At 40.8% G+C, this 23,185-nt stretch overlaps 1 protein-coding gene across 1 annotated transcript in view; it reads left to right on the top strand.

The window, feature by feature from the left end:
• Positions 1-7,502: 7,502 nt before the first annotated feature.
• Positions 7,503-23,185, top strand: part of AP1AR (adaptor related protein complex 1 associated regulatory protein) — a 31,030-nt gene continuing 15,347 nt past the window's right edge. Inside the window, exon 1 of the mRNA XM_087437733.1 lies at positions 7,503-7,867. Coding sequence (XP_087293859.1) covers positions 7,788-7,867 — 80 coding nt within the window. The 5' untranslated portion in view covers positions 7,503-7,787. The remainder of the gene's footprint in view (positions 7,868-23,185) is intronic.

Here is a 23,185-nt window from a genome sequence, read left to right as displayed (position 1 = left end):
TGCTTTCTTGGCAATATCTGGGTGTGAGTGGTATGTGGGGAGGGGAGAATTGTCAAGATGAGTAGTTTATTTTCAAATCTGGAGCTTATTCTGGTTATTTATTGCTCTATCACATGTTACCCCAAATTTAGCAGTTTAAACATTTGAAATGAAGACATTGGAATTGAAATAAAACAATAATTTGTGTGTGTGTGCGCGAAGAAGATCAGCCCTGAGCTAACATCTGCCAATCCTCCTCTTTTTGCTGAGGAAGACTGGCCCTGGGCTAACATCTGTGCCCATCTTCCTCCACTTTCTATGGGATACCACCACAGCATGGCTTGACAAGCGGTGCGTCGGTGTGCACCGGGATCCGAACTGGCGAACCCCGGGCCGCCGCAGCGGAGCACGCACACTTAACTGCTTGCGCCACCAGGCCAGCCCCGAAATAAAACAATAATATTTGAAATAAAAACCTTGTATCATGTTCAGGGATTATGTGGAGCAGGCTGGAGGTAACCCAATGGCAGGGAGGAGGAATCCTCTAGAGGTGGCTCCAATCACATGCCTGCTGGTGGATGCTGTTGGCTGGGAACTCAGCTTGGGATGATCCAGAACACCTCCACGTGACCTTTCCCCACACCACAGCAGCCATGGATTCCTTACACTGCAGTCAGGGTCACAAAGTCATGTGTCCCAAGAGGGCCAGACAGAAGCTGTACCACCTTCTATGACTTAGCCTCAGAAGTCACACATCATTATTTCCGCTATTGTCACAAACTTGACTAGATTCAAGGCAAGAATCATGGACACTGCCACTCAACGGGAGGAATGTCAATGTCATATTGTAGGAAAAAGAATGTAGGATTGGAGATACTATTGCAGCCATTTTTGGAAAACTCTACTACAGTCTTCTTCCAGATTCCACTGTGTCCCACAAGCCCACACTGCTGTCTACATCTTGGTTGGCTTCTCCTCATCTCCATCTTTGGCAGGCCAATTCTCCAGCATCCCATACTTAGACCAGGTGCCTACTCCCAGGTAGAAAACTGCCGAGGCTTTCTGCTCCTTTATGAATGCCTCATTTCTCTTTGAAAAATCGGTTCATTCAGGCTTTCTTTTTCTCATCACTCCTTGCTGACTGTATAGAAAAATATGATCTTAATTTTGTTGAGGTTTTTCTCGTTGTTACCATGTGTCTTTCGTGTCCTACATCTTAACTGGAAGCAGAAATCTCTCCATTAATGTTTAATTTCACTGTCTTTTTCATTTCTATTAGCTGTTTAATTAACTAGTCTTTTGTATTTCCTTGCTTTCTTTTTTATGACATTATTTTAAACATGCTTATTTTATAGTGTCTATCTGACTCTATTTTCTCTATTTTCGCTTTTCCTGTGGCTGCCTGTGTCATGGTAGTTTGTAACATGTGATTGCAGGCTCATTTTCAGTGTCGTTTTAATCTACAGGAATCTTGTACAACCCAAAGGGAAGATATGTCCCCCCTAGAGCGAATTGGTTTTTGCTTTGCAAGAAATCTCAAGGGCATCACTGCCTCAAAACCACCTTTTATATTAATTTCTTGGCCTGGGGATCCAAGACTCTGAGGTTATTGTAAATTCCAACTCCTTAACTAGAAAGAAGACAGGCCTTTTTTTTTTTTCTAACCCATATCACATCAATATTAACAACCCTTTTTAACTCCCATCCTCCTTTGCCCTGCTTTTTGCTGCTAGAACTGGACTCGGCAAACTATCCTCCTCCTTTGCTGGCAGGTTCTATATTGGGATCTTCCAATAAGGGTGCTGGAGAAACACTGCAAGGATGGAAGAAACAATTTATTCTCTTTCTGCTGTTCTGTTCTCCATATGGTGGCAAGTGGATCAGCAGGAAGGAGTCCTGGCAATGTTTACCACAGTGGCCACAGCGGCCACAGCCCTCCTGCTTCAGCAGTGAGTGCCCCTAGCCCACAGAGGTGGGTTTGAGGGTGGGCATCTTTCCACCTAGCTTCTCCTTTACCCCGGTGAAAGGTAGCATGTCTCTATGGCTTCCACCGTCTTCTCAGAGGTCTCAACGTCTACCTCGTAGGGCCTTCCTCTAAATGTCTAAATTCCTTCCCTGTTCACTTTTCCTCAGTCCCAGGGTAGTGGCTGCTCCCTGCAGTAGCTATATCTGTTAGACCTTAAGTTTCCTTCTAGCATTAACCACTACTTACCTACTTAATGATTCCTTGTGTTAAATTTTCCCTGTTCACATTACTAGTGCAGTTTCTGACCAGGCAAGAGAGATCTGGAACAAACTCTACCCGGTGGAAACACTCCATATTAATCACATAACTGTTCTTATTAATCTCTCTCTTTGTGAAATGTAAATACTGGGTGAGCCAATAAGGAAGCAACTTAGTGTGTATTGTACTCAGTGATAATGACCAATTAATGAAGTTTATCACACACCCTAAAGTCAGAATAAATGGGACACTGGTGATTGAGGCAAGAGTTAAGTAACTTCCCCTTCTACTTTCCCTTTTATCTTTAAGCGCATCTTTGCATGCCTTTGTTCTTGGAAAATCACTTAAATGGTCCATTTAGCTATTTAGTTATGCAAATGTAAAGTAAAAGACCACGCAGAAATCAAAGCATTTGAGAGGAGTGATTTTAAGGAGCTAAACCACTCTGTATGATAATGCAAATGTCATTCACAATGTAGGCAGACTTGGTTCATTTGGACTTATTTTGGAGACGTTTGTTTTTTACGTATGAAGTTAAGCTGTGATGTGTCTGCAAAGTGTTACTTATTCTCATGGCAATGTGCTCGTGTTTAAGCCATTGTTGAGCACTAAGGAGCTGAAACTAGGCTTACTGCACCCAACTTTTCACTTCATAAGGATGTCAATATGTACAAAAGAACTACGCAATGTTGGTTTAAGTTAAACCTGGACTGGACTATTGGTCTTTCACATAATATTACTTAACATTGAATAAATAAGACTTTAGGAACCATGATACTGAATTATTGTGTCATGATGAGAATGTTCTATTGGTTCCCAGGACAAACACTCCTAGTTGGTAGGGGGTGAGGTCTCCCCTACCCATAAGTCAGTGGATATTCTCATTTTCAATCATCCTGGAAAGAGGCAGATCGTGGGACAGAAGGGCCTGAGCGTTGGAGAACTCTTTTCTCTATGCAGGCCACACTTACTTAGAGCCTGACTTCAAGTAGCAGCATGGAGTACACCTGAGTGCACGTCTAAGGGGGAGAATTTTGAAAAAGCTAGCGTTTTTCATAAGATGTCAGGGATGTGGCTACAAAGCAAAGAATAATTGGTTAATGAAAATCTCCTTCAGTCTGTGGATAACAATAATAACAGCTAATATTGACATTACATTTAAGGTATTATAGATAATTATAGCATAGTAGATATAGTACATTATAGGAATTATAATGTAATGATGTTATACTAAGCACTTGATGTTATACTAAGCACTTGCTTTTATATTAAACACTGAATTAAATGTTTAATCATTTATCCTGACAACAAACCCATATGTAAATTTTATTATTATCTCATTATCTCCATGTTATAGTGGCCATCTCTAGCATCCTGTGTAAATTTTGGTAATCTAAACTCTGCTCCAATAAATTAAAAGGCTGAGTTTATGTCCACATTTGGACCAGTGTGTCATGGAGGGCACAGAATTCTCCCCCTTGTGGGGGCCCCCTAGCCCCCCAGAACAACATGATAGTAGCAACTGATTTCAAAATAACCCAAAGCAATTACTAGCTGATAGAGGAGGAGTTCTAAGGAAAAAGAGATTCAAATTTGGAACCACATAATCCAGAAGAGAATTGGAGGTACAGATTGCATGCTGATTGACTCCAGAGCATCTAGGAGAAAAACTCTTCCTTTGACTTCAGAATAAACTACTAGAGAGAAAGGAGGAACTTTGAAAGGGATGGGGAAGGAGAAAGGTCCTACTACCCACAGGTAGGCAGGTGGGGTCTCTCTAGCAAGCTGACATTAACTGGCCATCACTGTAGATAATCTGTGTGTGTCTCTCACTGGTAAAATGAATATGTGGCCTGGCCAACTTCCATATAAACGAACGCTCTGCCTGTGATGAATTAAACACAGAAGTCTTATAGGAGTACACTTGATACAGTCTTTACTCATTTCAAACCCATGCCCAAGTGTAGAGTTGGGAAGTAATACTACGCCACGGCATGGGCACAAGCCTTGCTGTTAGACCTGAGTTTTCTTCACTTTATGCCTTTAATTCCTTGTATGACCTTGGGCAAATCATGTAATTCTTCTAGGAGTCCTCTTATTCATCTGCAAAATGAAGGAGTTCATTTGCCTTACAAACATCTCTTCCAGTTATGGGATATCTCCCTGCTAATCCTGACTAATAGCAGATCATCACTCGACTGAATGTATAAAAAATGTTAAAGCTACATTACAATGAAGATTCTTGATGTCAATTCGGTGAAAAATTGCATGATAAATTCCAATAACCTCTTAACACTAGCTTGGTAATTTAATTATGTTTCTAGAAAAAAATTAAGTAGCTCAACTCAATTTATTATAATCTACCCACATTCAAGTTCTCATCACTTTCTAAATGTCTGCATTTGTTATCACACTTAATTGAACTGGTTATCAATTAATCTTTTCTGTTGATAGGCCAGATTAGAAAATATTTTTTTCTGAATACAGAAGTATTAAATGATCATTGTAAAAAAATTGAGAAAAGGGGCTGGCCTGGGGGCATAGCAGTTAAGTTTGCATGTTCCGCTTTGGCTGCCCAGGGTTCACCGGTTCGTTGGATCTTGGGCAGGGACCTACTCACCACTCTTCAAGCCATGCTGAGGCAGTGTCCCACATAAAAGAGTTACAACTCTACCACTATGATACACAATTATGTATAGAGGCCTTGGGGAGAAAAAAGGAAAAAGAGGAAGATTGGCAACAGATGTTAGCACAGGGCCAAATCTTCCTCAAAAAAAAAAATTGAAAAAACAGAGAAGTATAAGAAAAGATCTCCCCAAATTCACAATCTTGAGATAATTACTGTTAATATTTTGATATTTCCCATCTAGCCTTTATTTTCTCCTAGGAATATGTGTAAGAAAAATGCATGTATATATAAGAATGTATATGCTTTGTTTTAAACATGACTTGGAACAGTCGATATATATAATCTTCTACCTGAGTTTTTCACACGTTATTCAGCAGCATTTTTCTATGCTATTAAAGTTTTTTCAAAAAACATTTCTGATGGTTATATAATAACAATACACCAGTGAATTTAACCATCCTTCAATTGTTGAGCATTTAGTTTGTTTCTGATTGTTGATAAATACTTCCAAATGATTTTTCAGAATGAGTTTCTCCCCAACAGTTCAGAATACTATTTCACTGTACCCGTTCACTGGACCCTAGCAAAGATTGAACATTTCATTTGTAAATTTTTTTTTAAGATTTTATTTATTCATTTTATTTCCCCCAAAGCCCCAGTAGATAGTTGTATATCATAGCTGCACATCCTTCTAGTTGCTGTATGTGGGACGTGGCCTGAGCATGGCCGGAGAAGCAGTGCGTTGGTGTGAGCCTGGGATCCGAGCCCGGGATCTGAACCCGGGCCTCCAGCAGCGGAGCGCGCGCACTTAACCGCTAAGCCACGGGACCGGCCTTCATTTGTAAATTTTTGTCAACCTGACAAGTGAACAACTTCTCAATGGGTTTTAATTTGCAATGTTTTGATTAGTGAAGTCAATCTTTTAATGTTTTAATCATTTGTGTTGATTCTGAGGATCATTCATATCCTTAACTGAGACCAGATTTACTTTTAGCAAAGGTTTATAGGAATGCCTATAAGAAAAAATGTCCAAGTGTGTATAGTTGCATTTTTTAAATTAAGCTTTTTCTTTTGAGATAATTGTGTCAGATGCAGTTGTAAAACATAACGTAGAGAATTCACCACATGTACCCTTTCCCCAGTTCCCTCCAATGGTACCATCTTGCAAAACTATAGTGCAATATCACAAACAAGATATTGACACTGATACAACCAAGACAGGTTTTCCATCATCAAAAGGATCCATCCACCACTCCCCGACCCCTGGCAACCACATAATCTGTTTCCATAATTTTGTAATTTCTAGAATGTTATATAAATGGAATTATACAATATGTTAGCTTTTGAGATTGGCTTTTCCATTCAGTACAATTTCCTGCAGACTCATTTAAGGTGAGTGTATCAATAGTATGTATGGTCCTTTTTGTTGCTGAATAGTGTTCCATAGGATGGCTATCCATAGGATTCTTTAAACATTTATGGTTGAATTTTAAAGACTATTTCATGAATATATTTGCCTGATTTCAGGGGCTGAAAGGGGGAAAGAAAACAAAGTCATTATTCAGGAAGTCATCCAGTTATTCCACCAACATTCCCTGATTGCAGACTATTCGGCCAAACGTATCCCTATGCACTTGGTTACAAAAACGACTAACACCCAAATACAGTCAAAATTAGTTAAGTAGCAGTGCTAAGATTGAAACCCAGGTCGGTCTAGATTTCAGGAAGCAAGAAAATGAGTAGCTCAATGAATATTTCATCATTAATAATAAGCTTCTAAAATGTAACAATTTTCCTAGGTTAAGCTAAAACAGGCTAAAAATTGACATGTCTGGTTAGTAAACAAAGCATCCTATCTACTGGAAGAGGCATTTACTGATCCACGCCTTACACCTTATCTTAAGGCCCACTACACACAAAAACCGAGTTTTACAGGAGCACTTGAGGAGGGTGCCGAGGACCAAGCCGCCTCAGAGTAGCCATCCCTTCCCATACGCCACAGTTGTGGGCAGCACGCTCGGACTGGCAAGGCTGGTGTCCCTGAAAAACCCCAGCCCTCTCATTTCTTCTGGACCTCAACTGCCCCATCCGAAATTATCTGAAGATATTTTAAACAAAACCAAATGAGGCTAGTAGGGCACCCTTAAGTTTCCCTACAACATTGATAGTACGGAGATTGAAACGCAAACTAGAGAGCAGAAGAGAGAAAATTCTTGGTGCGTTCAAAACAACTTCAGTCAGTCCCCTGACTATCCGCCACTATGGTGCAGGAACGCAAGCACCCACTGCGCAGAGAGCGCCCTTCACACCCGACGACGCCCGGCCCCGGGCTCCAGGCGAGCCGCTCACAGGCTCCGGTTCAAGTCCGAAAGCTGAGCCTTGACGGTGCGCCTCCCGGAGACGCTCGGGACCCAGAGGCCGGAAACCGCAAGGCAAAAGGCTTCCTAGTCGGGTCAAGGTCCAACAAAACAAACACGCACTCCCAGGCACCCAGCCGGCCGTGCAGGCACAGGACCGACCCGGGAGTGGGCGGAAGTGACGTCAGGCCAAGCCGCCGGAGGAGGCGGGGCCTCCGGGGGCGCGCGCCCTATGGGGTCCCCGGAGAGGCGGGGGTGTGGCGGCGTCGGCGACCCGCGGGGACTGGCCTCCTTCGGCGGCGGGAGGCGGTCGCTCGCGCCGGGCTGGGGGGCCGAGGCGAGCGAGGGGCCATGCGGACGGCGAGGGAGCCCGGAGCCCGCAGCCCGGCGCTCCTCCCTCGCGCGGCGGCGACCCGGCGGCCGCTGGAGTAACCACTGCCTTTGTTCCGACGCCGGTCCCTGCCGTCGCCCCGGCCGGCCCGCCCGCGGTGCCCGAACCCCCATCCGGCTCGCGCCGCGCGGATGCGGCTGCCGGGCCTGGGGCTGGGCTCTGCGCGCGAGGAGGGGAGGAGGAGCGGCGGCGCCCGGGCGGCATGCGATGGGGAACTGCTGCTGGACGCAGTGCTGTGGGCTGCTCCGCCAGGAAGCGGGGCGGCTGCAGCGTGTGGGAGGCGGCGGGTAAGCCCCTGGGGGAGGGCCCGGCGCCCCTGGCTCCTCCTCCTCGGCCCCTGGCGGAGGACCCCTGTCACTGTCCGCCAGCGGCCTGGGGGAGGCGGGGGGCCCCGCTGTCCTCGCGGCTAAACAGGCGCGGGGCGGGTGGTGGCAGTGGAGGCCCGGGTCGGGAGGGGCCTCCAGGGAAAGAGCCGAAGAGGGCGGGTGTCGCTGCTGCCCCCTCCAGCGAGACTCCGCGGGGCGCGCGGGCACGCGGGGGAGAGTCGAGGGAGGCCTCGTCTCCAGGACGCCTGGGGCACCTTCCCACGGACGGGCAGTGGAACAGGCTCCACGGCATCCCGGACACGCCCTGCGTGAGCTTGGGTTCAATACCAAAGGTGGCAGCTCCCTGTTTGATCCTCTCTGGCTCTGACAGAGCAGGGGAGAATGTGGCTTCGAAAAGTTGATGGCTCAGAGGGATCTTGGGATTTGGGGATGCCTCAGGAGTCATTTGGATGCTGGAGTAAAATATGGTTCCCGACTTTGAGTAACTCTGATATGCACAAAGACGTGCCGAATTGCTGGGTTCCCAGTGGGCATTCGGATTCTTGGTGTTGACAACAAGAGGGGCAGTGTGTGGCTTTTTCATATTTTCTGGAATTTCGAGAGGAATGCCATACACTGATTGCCACCCACAAGCTCTGTAATACTAGGGAAATCGCAGTCCTTCTGAACCTCACTTCTCTTGATTAAAACTGGGATATGCTTAGGTTTTTCTACTCAAACCATCCATAGAATAGTAGAATTTCATAATTATTCCATTTTTGTGTTTTTTATTTCATAGAGTATTGAAAAAATTATAACAAATTCTTTTGAAGTTGGCTTTGTTGTTGTTAGATATCTCCCAGGAATTCAAACTTAGAATTGACGATCTGAACCAATCCACTTTATGTAAGGAATCAGACATTAATTTTGCACTTTCTGGACTAGATTGCCAAGTTTTCAGAAAGTGTCTTGTTTAATCAACATTATTAGGTAATAATGTGTTCAGTATGCACAGATTGAAGCCAAATGATTTGTAATTTGGATTTTTTGGTGAGGGAGATCTTATAATATATAATATGATTCATTCATTCGTTCATCAGGCATTGTGTCACAAAGTAGCTAAGGTTGTACACTAAGTGTCTCTCCAGTGGAAAAGTAAGGAGTTAATGGTGTTGTGCCTAGTTTAGTATTTTAGTTTCCCTGACTTAATGGCTATTACTGTTGCAGGGGAACTTGGCAGCTGTTTTATCTTGTCAGCCAGAGTCATCTACTTTACTTCTAATTTTTGTGGGTGGATGCACCCATATAGTCAAGCTGCTTAAATAGGCTTGCCTAAGGACTAGATGCCCCCAAAATCTCTGGCTTTAATATTTTACTTGTAGTTGTAGGGTGTTAAATTCTAACTCTGTGAAAATAGGGTCTGATAGTCTAATTGGGTAAGCAAAAATCATTTATATTTGACTTTGAACTACATTGTGTGGTGTCTGTGGGATTTTTATTTTGTTTTGTTCTTTCATGGTGATTTTGCCAACTAATTATGTTTTCCTTAGAGTATAGCATTAAAATTGTAGATTTTATTCCCTGAGCATGTGAGCTTGGCAGCATAGGGAAGAAGGGGCAGGGGAAAATCAGTGTGAGTGTTAAATGTCTGTAGATATGTCATAAAAACATAGTAGTGGGATCTGTACCCTTCTGGTTTGGGGCAAAACTCCTTGAGCAAACAAGTCCTGTTGCAGCAATGAGAGTCTGTGGGGTGTGGACATTCATCTAAAACACTATGATGGTGATATCGATCCTGTTTGTTTTTATCCATAAACGTAGGTTTGGACAGTTCCCTTACTTGAATCTTCTGATTAACTTATTGTTTTACATTAACTTTAATATTATTTTAGGAGCTTCTAGTAAACATGCAGAGACGGGTGGATATAGTTAATTGTTATTTATAGAATAAGGTTAAACTTTGCCTCTCATTTTAGTAGCTTTTTTTTTTCATCACCCAGTAGTTCTGATTTTCTTTCAGGTATAGGTCTAGAGAGTTAACTAGCAGTTCATCTAAGGGCAAGAGTTTAGGAGTAATTACCAAAAGTTGTTTGATTTGTATTTGTTGTGGTAGTGACCACAGGTAGAAGAATCCTGGGATTTCTTTGCTGCTTTAAGCTGGACATCACAACGGTGCTTTATGATCCAGGGCCTGGTTTCTTTTTTTTTTTCTGTGAGGAAGATCACCCCTGAGCTAACATCCATGCTAATCCTCCTCTTTTTGCTGAGGAAGACTGGCTCTGCGCTAACATCTATTGCCAATCCTCCTCCTTTTTTTTCCCCAAAGCCTCAGTAGATAGTTGTATGTCATAGTTGCACATCCTTCTAGTTGCTGTATGTGGGACGCGGCCTCAGCATGGCCTGAGAAGTGGTGCATCGGTGCGCACCCGGGATCTGAACCTGGGCCGCCAGTAGCGGAGCGCCCGCCCTTAACCACTAAGCCACGGGGCCAGCCCCGAGGGCCTGTTTTGTTTGCCTTGTAGATTTCCCAGGGGTGTCTCAAAGTTAGATCACTCACTTTTCACTATCCAATTTCAAAACCAGAATTACCAAGTTTGTTTTCTTTTTTTTGTGAGGAAGATCAGCCCTGAGCTAACATCCATGCCAGTCCTCTTCTTTTTGCTGGGGAAGACTGGCCCTGGGCTAATATCTATGCCAACCTTCCTCCACTTTATATGGGACGCCACCACAGCATGGCTTGACAAGCGGTGCGTCACTGCGCGCCCAGGATCCGAACCTGGGTCGCCAGCAGGGGAGCACAGGCACTTAACTGCTATGCCACAGGGCCGGCCCCTACCAAGTTTTTAATTTATAAAATATTAGAGAACTTTAGCATTTTATATTGTAGAATGTCTGTTGACTAGTCAAAATGTCAATATCAGTGTTGAGGTCTGTTGGAAACCTTGCTGCTGATAAAATTATTTGGTGATTAAAGCAGAGGAAGTTAAACATCTTTAAGGAATAAAATTTAGACATCTGAATGAGTCATCCTTCTTCACTATAGGGAGTTTTCTGTACCAACACATTCTAGAGGGCTCCATCTGCTGGTCAGTTCACCTGTTTTCTTGGGTGGTGCTAGAAATCTTTTGTATAGACGCTTATCGTGTTCTTAGTTTTTTCTTTCTCGAACTGAAAACCCAAGTATGTTTTGTTGTGTTGTATTTTAATTCCTATTTTTATCTTATCTTATAATTCCACACAGTGGTTCCAGTTAAGATGTACTATAGTTTCATATAAAGGAATGATCATATTTTGTATCTTTCTTGATATTTAACATTTGTTGGCATTTTTGGCTCCAGCAGCAAAGTTGCCTTCAGGTGACAGCTTACATAATGTGCTGTTTCCTTACCTGGTAAAAATGATTTTAATAATAGCTGCCAACGTTTGATTGCTTCCTATGTGCCAGGCACTCAACTAAGTACTTTACATTATCTTATTTATTCCTCACCACAGTCCTGTGAGGAAGGTAAGTACTATTACATACATCATAGGTTGAAAACTGAAGGTTAGCAAGTTTAGCATGCCCAAGACAGCAGAGGTGGGATCGCAGCCCAGGTCCCTCTGATTCAGAGCCCTTACCCTTAACCACTAATAGCTCATGGCATTTTCTTCTGTAGGTGAATATTTGGTTGCTATATCTCTCAGTGCATTATCTTGTACTTTGTCACCGGAAGATCTTATGCATGTGTCTCAACAACTTGGCTCTTTATTCTGTGTCATAAGCTGTTCTCCCTTTCTTGAAACTATGCACTTGACCTTTGCAACATCTCTTTTATCTTCTTATTTTCCTGTTCCTGTCCTGGCTATTATTACTCTGTCTGCCTATTAAATAGGGAATTTTCCTGTGTCTTTTCTCTTCTGTATTTAGTTCCCTTCACACATACACCTGCCCCTGAAGAAATTTCATCCGTTCCTGTGATTTCACCCACCACCACTTCCGATCGCACGTCTTCTGAACAGACCTCTTCTCAGAGGTTCAGCGCTGTATTTTCAGTTGCCTGCTGAAGAGATACACGTGGCTGTACCACGGCTCCTCAAACCAGCCTATCTAAAATATCTAATATCTGTGTTCCAATCAGTATCTAAAATAGTGCGTTTTCTTCCCCCCCAGATTTTTTCTTCCCTGCTTCATGTATTCCCTAATTCACTTAACAGCTCCATTCACAGTGTTCTAAGCTCCAAACTTCATAATCCTCTACCTCTCTCTAGTCAGCTCTTCAGTCTCTCCTTAATACATACTGAACCTCTTTCCTTCCCCTTACTTCTGCCTTAAACTTTGTCTTTCAGATCACCTGGTTCCCTGCTTCTAGACTGCTCTCCCTTTTGTCTCGCTCATATTCAGTCCATCTTCCCTTCCCGTCATCTGAGTTAGGCTTTCTAAAACCCATGCTGGATCATACCATTCCCATGCTTAACGACTTCCATCTGCGCCCTGTTTTCTGCATCCTAATTGCTCAGCCTTTTTTTCCTTCTGTGACAGATGATTGTGTGGCATTCAAATATGCAACATAATGTCCATTTGTACACTCAGGGTTACCTGCAGCTCTGCATTTGGGTGAAGCATGTAGTGTCACTCTTATTCTCTCATTCAGAAATTCATGTCAGAATGCAAATCAGTGAGAATCACATTAAAAGGGAAACATCGAATCCATTCAACTCATTCATAAATCTTAATATTTTAACTTTTTTGATAAATGATAACCTTCCAATTAAGAGTAGAATCAAGTTTAAACTCCTGACAAGATGACTTAACCTTAATCTATATTACCAGTCTAATTGTGTGTTCTAATTATATTTTCCCTAGCGTATAGCATTAAAATTGTAGATTTTACTCCCTGTGCACATGAGCCTGGCTGCGTAGGCAGGGGGAAGCCGGTGAAAGTATTCTCTGCCATTCTTTCCTTGCCACGTCCCCAATATCCTATATGCCAGATGTACTATACTTGTTCCTGTTTCCTAAAATACAGTGTTCTCTCATCCTGTGCCTTTATGTGTGATATTTCTTCTTCTTTTCCTTTTCTTGGTGATCTTTTACTTATCCTTAAATATTTCCTTCCCTATGAAACCTCCTCCAACCCCCAAGACAATATTATCTCCCTGAAGAAATAATATTTTCTATATGCTTAAATGTGCTCTATATCAGCGCTTGGCAAACTTTTTCTGTAAAGGGCCAGATAATACTTATTTTAGGCTTTGGCCATAAGGTCTCTGTTGCAACTACTCAACATTGTTGTTTTAGCACAGCGGCAGCCATACACAATATGTAAGCAAATGAATGTAACTGTGTTCCAGTAAAACTTTACTTACAGAAACAAGCATTGGGCTAGATTTGGCCCAAGGACCATAGTTTGCTGATTCCTGGTGTATACCATGAAATGGGTTGAGAGCTCCTCAAGGTTGGAGACTATGTTTTATCTTTATCTCTCTCCACTCTCAGTATCTCATGTTTGCTGCATAAATAGCCAGAGAATATTATCTATGAACTTGTAAGATCTAGAAAACAGTGTTTTCTCTTATCTTTTTTTGGGGGTCTCAAGGCAATTCCCTAACTTTGGCAAAAACCCCACTCGTTCACATAGTTAAACACACATCCTACCACTTTTATGTTGACTTACTTTTTTTAAAAAAGAGAGACTATAGAGGACTGATGAGAATTAAAAAAATATTTTATCGTAATATATATTGCTAAAATATAATGATCAGTAGTGTCATTATTGAGAGATTCATTTTGATTTTCTGCATGTTTGTCAGCTTTGAAAAATATACAGGTGTAAGATGTTTCTTTTGAAATTTCAGAAGTTAGAAAGGAAAACACTAATAGACTTAAATGGAGATGAGTTTCTTGAACATTCTGTGTTATACCTTAAAGCCTCCCCAGGGCTCTTTTCTGAACCTCACTCTATTCCTCCCTCTTGTATTATCCTTCCTTAATGTGCTTTCCCGGTGATGGCATGAAAACACATGGCTTCACCTACTGCCTGCGTGCTAATGAGCTCAGTCATCGCAGTCTGAGCTCGGAAATACCTAATTGCCTACTGAGTGTTTCCACTTGGATATCAAATTTAGTGCAAACCGCAAATTTAGTTTGTAAAGCTGAGCTCCTCTTTCTTTCCTTCTCATAGCCCTTTCCTCCTTCTTTTTTCTCTTCTTTAAAGCCACCAACCATTTCTACTGGTTTGTGTCCTACCTTTAGTGTGGTGAAACAGTATATAGTCACCTAAGCCACGAACCTGAGAATCATATTAAACCCCTCCCGTTCGCTCACCCTCCAAATCCAGGTCGTCAAGTCCTGTAGATTATACTTCTAAATGGCCCCTACATCCTTCCTACCTCTGCATCCTCCTTGCTTTGGTACAGGCCCTTCGGTCTTCTGTGCTTGTAGCTCTATCCTCTTGCCGATACCCATTTGAGCTTGTGCCTCTCTAATCTGAAAGCCAAAAAGAAAGAAACACTAAACCTTACTTGGACTCCTGCATTTCCAGCCATTACGCTATCTCCTCTCTTTTCCCTTTAACAATTGTCTAGTCTGGATATCGTCTAGTCTTGAAGAAGACTCACTTCTTGCTGAGTCTTCAAAGCAAGCTAACATTCATTCTCCCAGTCACGGCCCTCCTCTTTCCCTCCACTATCATGACATGAAAACAGCCATCATAATCCAGTGGGTGCTCTCAGTCCTTACTGTACTTGATCTTTTAGCAGCATTAGATGCTGTTGACTCCTCCCTTAACTCCTGTGATTTCACACTCACTGTATTTGCCATCTACCTCCCTGGGTAGTGGACTTAAATGGATCTGTCTTCGCTATCTCCTGTGAATGTTCATTTTTCTTCACCTCAGTCATCAAATGTGGGAGTTCTTCAAACTTAGACTCTTCTCCTCTCCTGCTGTACTTTCCTTAAAGAATAGCATGCATATAGTCACTTACCTAGGAGTATCTTTTACTACTCCCCTCATCCCACGTTTCTAGTCCATCCCCAAAACCAGATTTTTTTGTACTTCCTAAATAGCTTTTCAATCCACCACTTCTCTAACTACTGCCACCTTAGTCCGGGCTGTTGTTTCTTGCTGAGATTTCCAATACCCTGTGTTAAAATACCACTCCTCCTCATTCACCGTTTTCTGACACTACTTTGTTTTCCTTGACAGCACTTTCCACTCCATGACTGTAGACTGAGTATTTGTCTGTTGTCTGTTGCCACTGATGGAGTATAAGTTGCATGAGGTCGGGGACTTTGATTTGTTTATTCCTATAGATCCAGTGCACCAACAGTGCTTGCCACGGAGTAGGCACTCAGTAAATATTTGTGACTGAGTGGACGGACTGCCAGCTGGTCTGCCCACATATATTCCTGACCTTTTTCAATTTCCTCTGCATTCTGGAGCCAGAGTGATCGTAAATGCAAATTTAGGATACAAACACGGCTTAAAATTCTTCAGCGGCTTACTTATACTTTATAAAGACCAAAATCTTTAATGTAACTTTCAAGGCCTTGCATTATCTATTCCTTGCCTTCCTTTTTTGTTTTTTGGCCTCATCTCTGTCACACTCTACTTGAATCCATTTCTTCCCTTTTTACTTGGGTAACTCCTACCCACTCATCTTTTGGATGCCAGCTCAAGGATTATTTCCCACAGGAGTCTTCCCAGACCATCTCCTACCCTCTGGGATAAGTCTTCACACCATCGAGAAACCATCTTCCATTTCTTCTGAGCACTTCCTCAGGTTATAATTATACCTGCAACAGTATGATTATTTGGTTAATGTCTGTCTTCTGCGCTCAATGTAAAGGAAGGAGTCCATGCCTGTTTCTGCTCACCATTGAATATTCAGCTCCAAGTTACTTGCCTAGTGTGTAGTAGATGTTCAGTAAATGCTTGTGGACAGAATTAATGAATATGGTCTTGATCTTTTCATTCCCCCTTGCCTTGGGTACCTGCTGCGCCCTCAAACATTCCTTTCCACTACTTGGGGGTCTGGCTAATTCCTCCTCCGGCTGATTTTTGATGCTCCTCATCTGAACATATCCCTCTCAGAGCATGGTAGTTGTTAATTTACCTGTGTGTCTACCCAGTTAGACTGTTAGCCTCTTGGGTACATGTGTCAATTTTTATTCACTTTTTATTTCAATTACGTAGTTATGTCTGTCATTCAGTAACCCAGGGAAGTAAGAATAATTAGAAGGTTCAATATCATAGACATAGAAGTGGCAACAGTTTCTAAAAGAAGAGGGGGTCAACAATTTCAGTTGCTGCGCAGAGATTGCAGAGGATGAATAGGAGGGAACTAAAAGACCTCCAGGATCCCTTCTAGTTATTAGTTTCCTCTCAATCAGGCTCCTCTTAAAGGGCAGTGACTTTTTTCTTTAACCCACGTTTTCTACCTTTAACAAATTTAGCAGGAAGATTTGTCTCTTCTCTTCCAAGGCATAAAGGAAATTTTCTGAATATCCATTCTTCCTAAATTTGCCTTCATTAGGGAGGAGCTTATTAAACAGTAAATATTATTACTTTATTATTACCGCCTATGTTTATGCTATCCCTACCTGGAAAATCTGTCAATGGATCATCCCTTGAGATTTGAATGATTAAAGCTGCATTGAAGTATTTGATACTAATTGAGAAGCAGTGTGTCCATCATCTTCATTGTAATAGTTTTTGCCAGGCATCTGATTTGTAACCTTTCCAATTTTTTGTTCAGAAAAAGAGTCTTGGGAAGCTTTTAATTTTTAATAGACTTTGGAAAAATTTACCCTGATGCTTCATCATTTATTGGTAGTGTCAAACAGAAGATATGGGAAAAGACTTTCCTGTTTTATTTTAACAGATATTATGCAGGAGAATATGAAGAAAAGGAAAATATCAGTGTAGGATTTGTGAGAATTTTTCAGTGGTCTTTTGCTTAAGTCACTTTGGTATAAAAGAGCACTTACCTGCTATGCAAAATAACTTATAGATGCACAAAAAACTGCATTTTCAGTGTATTCTTGACGAGACTGATTTGATCCTTAATAAAAGATTGTCTTGATATCTTCCTTGATAATCTGATAAATAAATATAGGCACAAGAATCTCCACTTTTGTACCACATTACTTTCAAACTCTTCCAAATGCCTTTACATGCCCCATCATTCAGAGTACCACAGCCTGTCTTTTCTGCCTCTTTAGCACCCTGTACATGTTTGCGTCCCCTTCCACATCGTCAGCGGTAGTAGAATGGATATACAGAAGCTTACCTTACTTTGTTTAGAGCCAGCTCTCAGGGACATAAGGATTATGTATCAATGAATGTCCATAGATGACTTTCGGGAGCTCTAGACTGTTAAGAAAGAGGGAAAATAGACCTCTGTTTTCTTTAAATCATTGTTTTTGGAGCCTGTGTGTTTCAGCAGCTCAGCTTTCACCATAATTAATACTCCTGAATGTACATGCTCTTGAATAGGATGGTGGATTGTTGCCCACATTATTTCTCACCTCCCCCTTCCCTCCAGGGCATATGGCTGAATTCATGCGAGTTAAATGCACACGATGTGACTTGAACCCTTTTCTTCACAGCTCAGCTTTATCTGATGTGGACCTGGTGTGTTCCTAGAGGACTCTTCCAGTGTCTCATGTCACTTTGTCCTTTATCCTTTTCACTCCTGACATTTAAGTCGTCTGTCTTGGATTTGTCACGTTTATTTTTCCCTTGTACCTCCATCTTGACTCCTGCTTCTTTCCTGTTACGTCCCTATGGGGATTCCAACGCTCCTCCCCAGCATCTCATTTTCTAGTCCATCCCTCCCACCGGATGATTTTTATCCTCTAAATATTTCTTTTAATCTACCCATTTCTCTCGCACCACTGTAGTCCAAACTATCATCATTTCTTGCCTAGACTCAGATTTACTTGCATACATTATTCATGTATTCACTCACTCTCTATGCGTTTATCCCCGCTCATTTCTCTTGGGTTCACATGGTTCCTGGCACTTTCAGGAGCAGCTTCTTATGTGGACTCAAGTTTCCTCCTCTAAGTTGAAGGAAAGAGTGGTGTTTTTAATTCCCATGTAGTCACTCTAAATACAGTGAACATTGATTGATTAAGTCTTTGATTTAGGGTAGTGATTCTTAAGTGGAGCGTTCATTCAGAATTCCCATTTTCATATGTGTAGCTCTGACTCATTCATTCATTTCTACTACTGTGTAGTGTTTCATTGTATGAATAGGCTGTAATTTATTCTCATGTTGATGAGCATTTAGATTATTTTGAGTTTTTTTGCTATTACAAACTACTTCAGTTAACATTCTTATAAACGTCTCTTTGGACACATCTACAAGAGATTCTTTAGGTATATATACCTAGGAGTGGAATTGCTGGGTCATAGCTCATGCACATCTTCATATTTACTAGAGAATGTCAAACTTTTTAAAGTAATTATACCTGTTTATACTTTTACCAACAGTGGGTTTTCATTGTTCTACTTCCTAACACTTGGTATTATCAAATCTTTTTCCTAATCTGTTAATGTGAAATGCTGTCTAATATTTGTATTAAAATTTTATTGTGTTTCTATATACCAACAACAAACAGATAATACATATTTTAAAGATTACTTTCTATGTTAGCAATGAAAAATATAAGAAACTAGGAATAAATTAATAATAGATGTATAAGACTAAAACAACATTTAAAAATAAAAAACTGAAATAAATGGAGGACAGTACCATGTTCGTGGATAGAAAGATCTGAATTCAGTGCAATTCCAACAAGTCCACTAAACTTGACAAGCTGAGTCCAACAATTTTTATGGAGGAGCAAATGACCAAAAATGGCCTACAAATTTTGAGGCAGGCGACTTGCCCTGTCGGATGATAAGTTCTAATAATTAAAACCCTGTTGTATTGGCACATGACTAGACAAATAGGAGAGCAGAACAGAATATAATATCCAGGCTCTGTAAATCAACGTGTAGCTCAGTAATCTTCATTTTTAACAAGGTGATTGTTACGTGCCAAAGTATGAGAATGACTACTTTACTAAAACGGAGCTGTCAGGACTAAATATGTATTATTGGAGGTATTTTTATGTACTGTGTCTAGTTCAGGGACTCACCTCTTTTCTTTCTTAACTGTCAGAGGTGTAGTCTCCTGTCGGTCATAATAACTTACTAATTATATTGATTTTTGCCCAAGAATGGGGATGGATGCCTCCCTAGATTTACTGTTGCCATTTTCTCATGTTATTTTCTGTGATCCCGCCAACATTCACTCCTCTGAGAGTCTCTGGTGTATATGAGCTTGGGAGTTTTCTCATTGAATTATGTTATCATTATAAATGAAATTAATTTGGGATTCAACAGTTTTAGTCAAATATTACAAATATGAAAACAGAGAATATGGTTTTTAGCTTTCTATTTTTAAGCAATTATGTTTGCATAGTAGAAAAATCTTAAATTATTCTGTACTGATTTACTTTATAATTTTTTTAGTAAATTTCGGGAGCTTTGTACAATATGACCCACATATATGCTAACAATAGGTCTGCAAAAGTAGGATGGCTATTCTCCTTCATTTTTAGATTCTTAAGAAGTTAATGACGAGAGTGGTAGACCAGATTTTCTTTTAATTTTAAATGTCATCAGATTTATTTACCTCTAATATTTAGTGCAAAACTTTTTAGGAATAATAAAATAAATGCTTTATGAATAGTACAAACTTATTTTTTCCTCTAAGAGTATATTAAAGCATATATTGTGAGCAGCGTTACACATAAAATCAGCACACTTAGATTCCAAGCTGCACACACAGTGTTGGAACATGCACAGCAGTGTTTTCAACTGCAGAACTGGGATCAGTTGAACTTGGAGGGAGGAGGAATTGAGGAAGATCTAAAAGATATTTATCTATGTTTGATCGTGGTTATATGTTGAAAAGAGCTTAGTTATTGGAGTTAGATATGTTACATTCTTTTATTTGGTACTAAGTCTTCAAAATCTATTCTGTATTTGAAATAGCCTTCTCAGTTCAGACTAGCCACCTTCCAGGTGCTCAGTAGCTGCACTGGCTAGTGGCTATCATATTGCACAGTACAGATCTATCCAATAAGGTCACAGTACCTCCAAGGACTATTGTGGAAAGGAAATGTATTTAAGATACATATAAAAACTGAGCTCGTACTACATATAAAACCTAGCCCATTGTAGGTACACAGTAAATGCAAGTCTCTCTTTGCTCTCTGCTATAGTTACAGCTTGTTATGCTTTTGTAACATCATATATAGTTGGAAACTTCATGTCAATAAAATTTTGATTTTTTTTTTTCAAATTGAAGAAAGCAGAATGTTAGTTTTCTAAACTAAGTAACAATAATCAAGAGTCAGGCCTTTGCAATAGACATTGCTGCTTTTACTAATTTTGTTTTTTATCTTTCCTTCTAAGATTTAACTTTTATTGAAGGTTGTTGAAAATGTACTTTAATTAGTTGGTACCAAATTTCTGGGTTTAGACTATGATCCAATTTCTCTTTATCTCATTTTCCTCTGCTCTTTTTTAATGGTGCTCCCTTAGACACAACTAAAACTTCATTCTTGAAGAAAATATTCTCAACCAGGATCTATGTACTGTTATGAAATACTGCCCAGAACTTGGGAGACCTAAATAAGACAAGTCCTGTGATTTTTTTCTTGTGGCTAGTTGTGTTGTCCCATTAATACACAGTAATTTTGTCTGAACAACCACATTGGTGATTTCAGCATGTCCCAGGCCCCTGCCTTTGGCCTTATTGAATTGGATATAGAAAACCAAAAGGCAAATTTAATAAGGAAGAATGAGAAATATAACTGTCCAGGAACTGTATAGTACTTGTATTGTCAGGTAAGGACATTCTTTCACTACGAGTGAAGAATAATGGGGTGCAGGTACTTAGTGAGTATAGATTCAGAAACCCCTAGCAGCTCCCTGGAGCTCTCAGGAGGATATTTTCTCTCTCTTCTCAGTTTCCCTATAACCCTGAACCAATCAAGTTAGGTCTGGGGGATGGCTGTGCTCTGCCTTGGTCAGATAATGAGATAATCAGGGAGTCAGAGTCATGTAAGAGCATGACTGTCCTCACTATAGGTAGATGTGGATAGAGAGGCAGAAAAGGGAGACATTTACAACGGCCAACACCTTGGCCTTCTATTCCAGTTCGCTGTACGTTCGTGTGTAATTGGCACGGAACACGGTGTTCTGCTGTCGAGTGTAAGTGTAGTGCAGGAGTTGCCTGCCTTGGTTTGGACAGTGTCTCAGTTAGCTTTAGGCTTTGCTTCAGCAGTGAAGTGACACTGATGGCTTGTCCTGAGATGCTTAGGACTACTGAACTTTATTTACATTAGTTAGTTATACCACTCAGTAAGCCTGGAAGGGGAAATAGACTAATCAGAGACAGATTCTTATTGAGGGAAGAGAGTGATGGTTGCAGAGAGAGAGCGTGTGGCACTTTAAGCGTGAATCCTAATCCCAGAACACGGCTACAGGAGGGCTCAACTCATTTTTTTTGTTGTTGAGAAATGGGGAAAGTAGAAGAATGGGGGCACTGGATGCTTAGAAAATTAAGGATATTTTGTTTATACTGAATATGTTCCATGAATTATTAGATTATAGAATGACAATACCAAATCCTCTTGTTTTTTGTCGATGATCTCTTATTTGAGTAAGGCTTTGGTTACTTTGGTTCTGAGCTGCTTCTGGTTGTATTTGAGAGCCTGCACTTTCCACCCTCCACTGCCTCTGGTAGAGGCGTCAGTCAGTGCCCCAGTGATCTCTTAATGGGCAATAAAACTGCTTTGCATCCATTAGCAAATAGAGATTGTACCAGGAAAAATATCACCTATAATTTCATTGCTCTTTTTATTCTTTATGAGAATTTATTCATGATAATATAGCATTCTCTTTTACTAAACCTATCTGGCCCCTCCCCACACAGGTATCACATAATACTCACAAAGCATTTTGACCTGTCCTAACCCTGGGATTCTTCCCATCTCTAGGAGTGCTTTCTGTCTAAGAATCCTAACACATTAGGAACTCTCAGTGTGATTTAGGATCCCATGAGGGATGGAGAGTCCTCTCCTCCCTTAATTTAGGCAGCCATAACAGGAACCACATTATAAGTGAGTCTTAGAATCCCCTGGTACTTCCAGTAGTAAAGGAAGTACTGTCTCTGTGCTATATCAGCTTTCACAGTTCAGTTAGAGTGTGGACATGTCTTTGGAGCAGACATAACAAAAGAGATGCTTGTTTGACTACATCTAAGTTTCACTAGTAGGAGCGAAAGAGAATGATTACAGTTTGTTAATTTCAGCTTTGTTGAAGTATAAATGACAAAATTTTAAGGTATTTAAAGTGTACATCATGGTGATTTGGTATACGTATACATTGTGAAGGTAAAATTAAAGTCAATGTTTGGCACTAGTTGGAAAAATTAATGTAATGGATTATTTGGTTGACGTGTATATGCGTTTTTCTTTCATTTCTGTGGGCATGGGGAGAAAATAAAAAGGACCTAGCTTTGTATAAACATTTGTGATCCCACCGTCTAGAGAGAACCACTCTTATAGCATATTGGCATATATCTTTTTTAGATTTTTGTTGTTTTGCATATGTTTAACAAAGTTGGGAACATACTGTTATACTGTTATACATTAAACACATCAGGATTTTAACCAGATATTTTTCCTGATACAGTAAAAATAATGAGATAAACTTTAAAAATTAATTGTATTTTGTTCTACGTAGTAGATATAGTAGAGTAATTTATTATTACAGGTTTAGTAAACATTAGTACCAATAGAAAATTTTTGTTGACTAAACACTTTTAAACTCATAACTAAGTTTAAAAATCTGGACTATTTATATTCTTAGATAAATTTGGTGGTTCCTTTTTATAAATAAAGATACTATATGTTAGAGAATTTCAGGTTGTTCTTGAGGAATTTTTTTTTTTTTTGAAGGCAGTCTTATTTTTTGGTGGGAAAGATTCAGTCTGAGCTAACATCTGTTGCCAATCTTCCTCTTTTTTTTTTCTCTTCCTAAAGCCCCAGTATATAGTTGTATATTCTGGTTCTTCTATGTGAGCCACCACCACAGCGTGGCTACTGACAGACGAGTGGTGTAGTTCTGCGCACTGGAGCCAAACTGGGCCTCCGAAGTGGAGCACGCCAAATTTTAACCACTAGGCCATCAGGGCTGGCTCTTGACGAAGTGTCTTTATGCCACTATATTAACACAATTTTAGAATTAATTGTGA

Source organism: Ceratotherium simum, chromosome 12, assembly GCF_057802395.1.
Source record: "Ceratotherium simum simum isolate JZ-2026a chromosome 12, ASM5780239v1, whole genome shotgun sequence".
Lineage (NCBI taxonomy): Eukaryota > Metazoa > Chordata > Mammalia > Perissodactyla > Rhinocerotidae > Ceratotherium > Ceratotherium simum.
The sequence above is the reverse complement of the archived record's forward strand: the minus strand, read 5'-3'. Positions and strand labels throughout refer to the sequence as shown.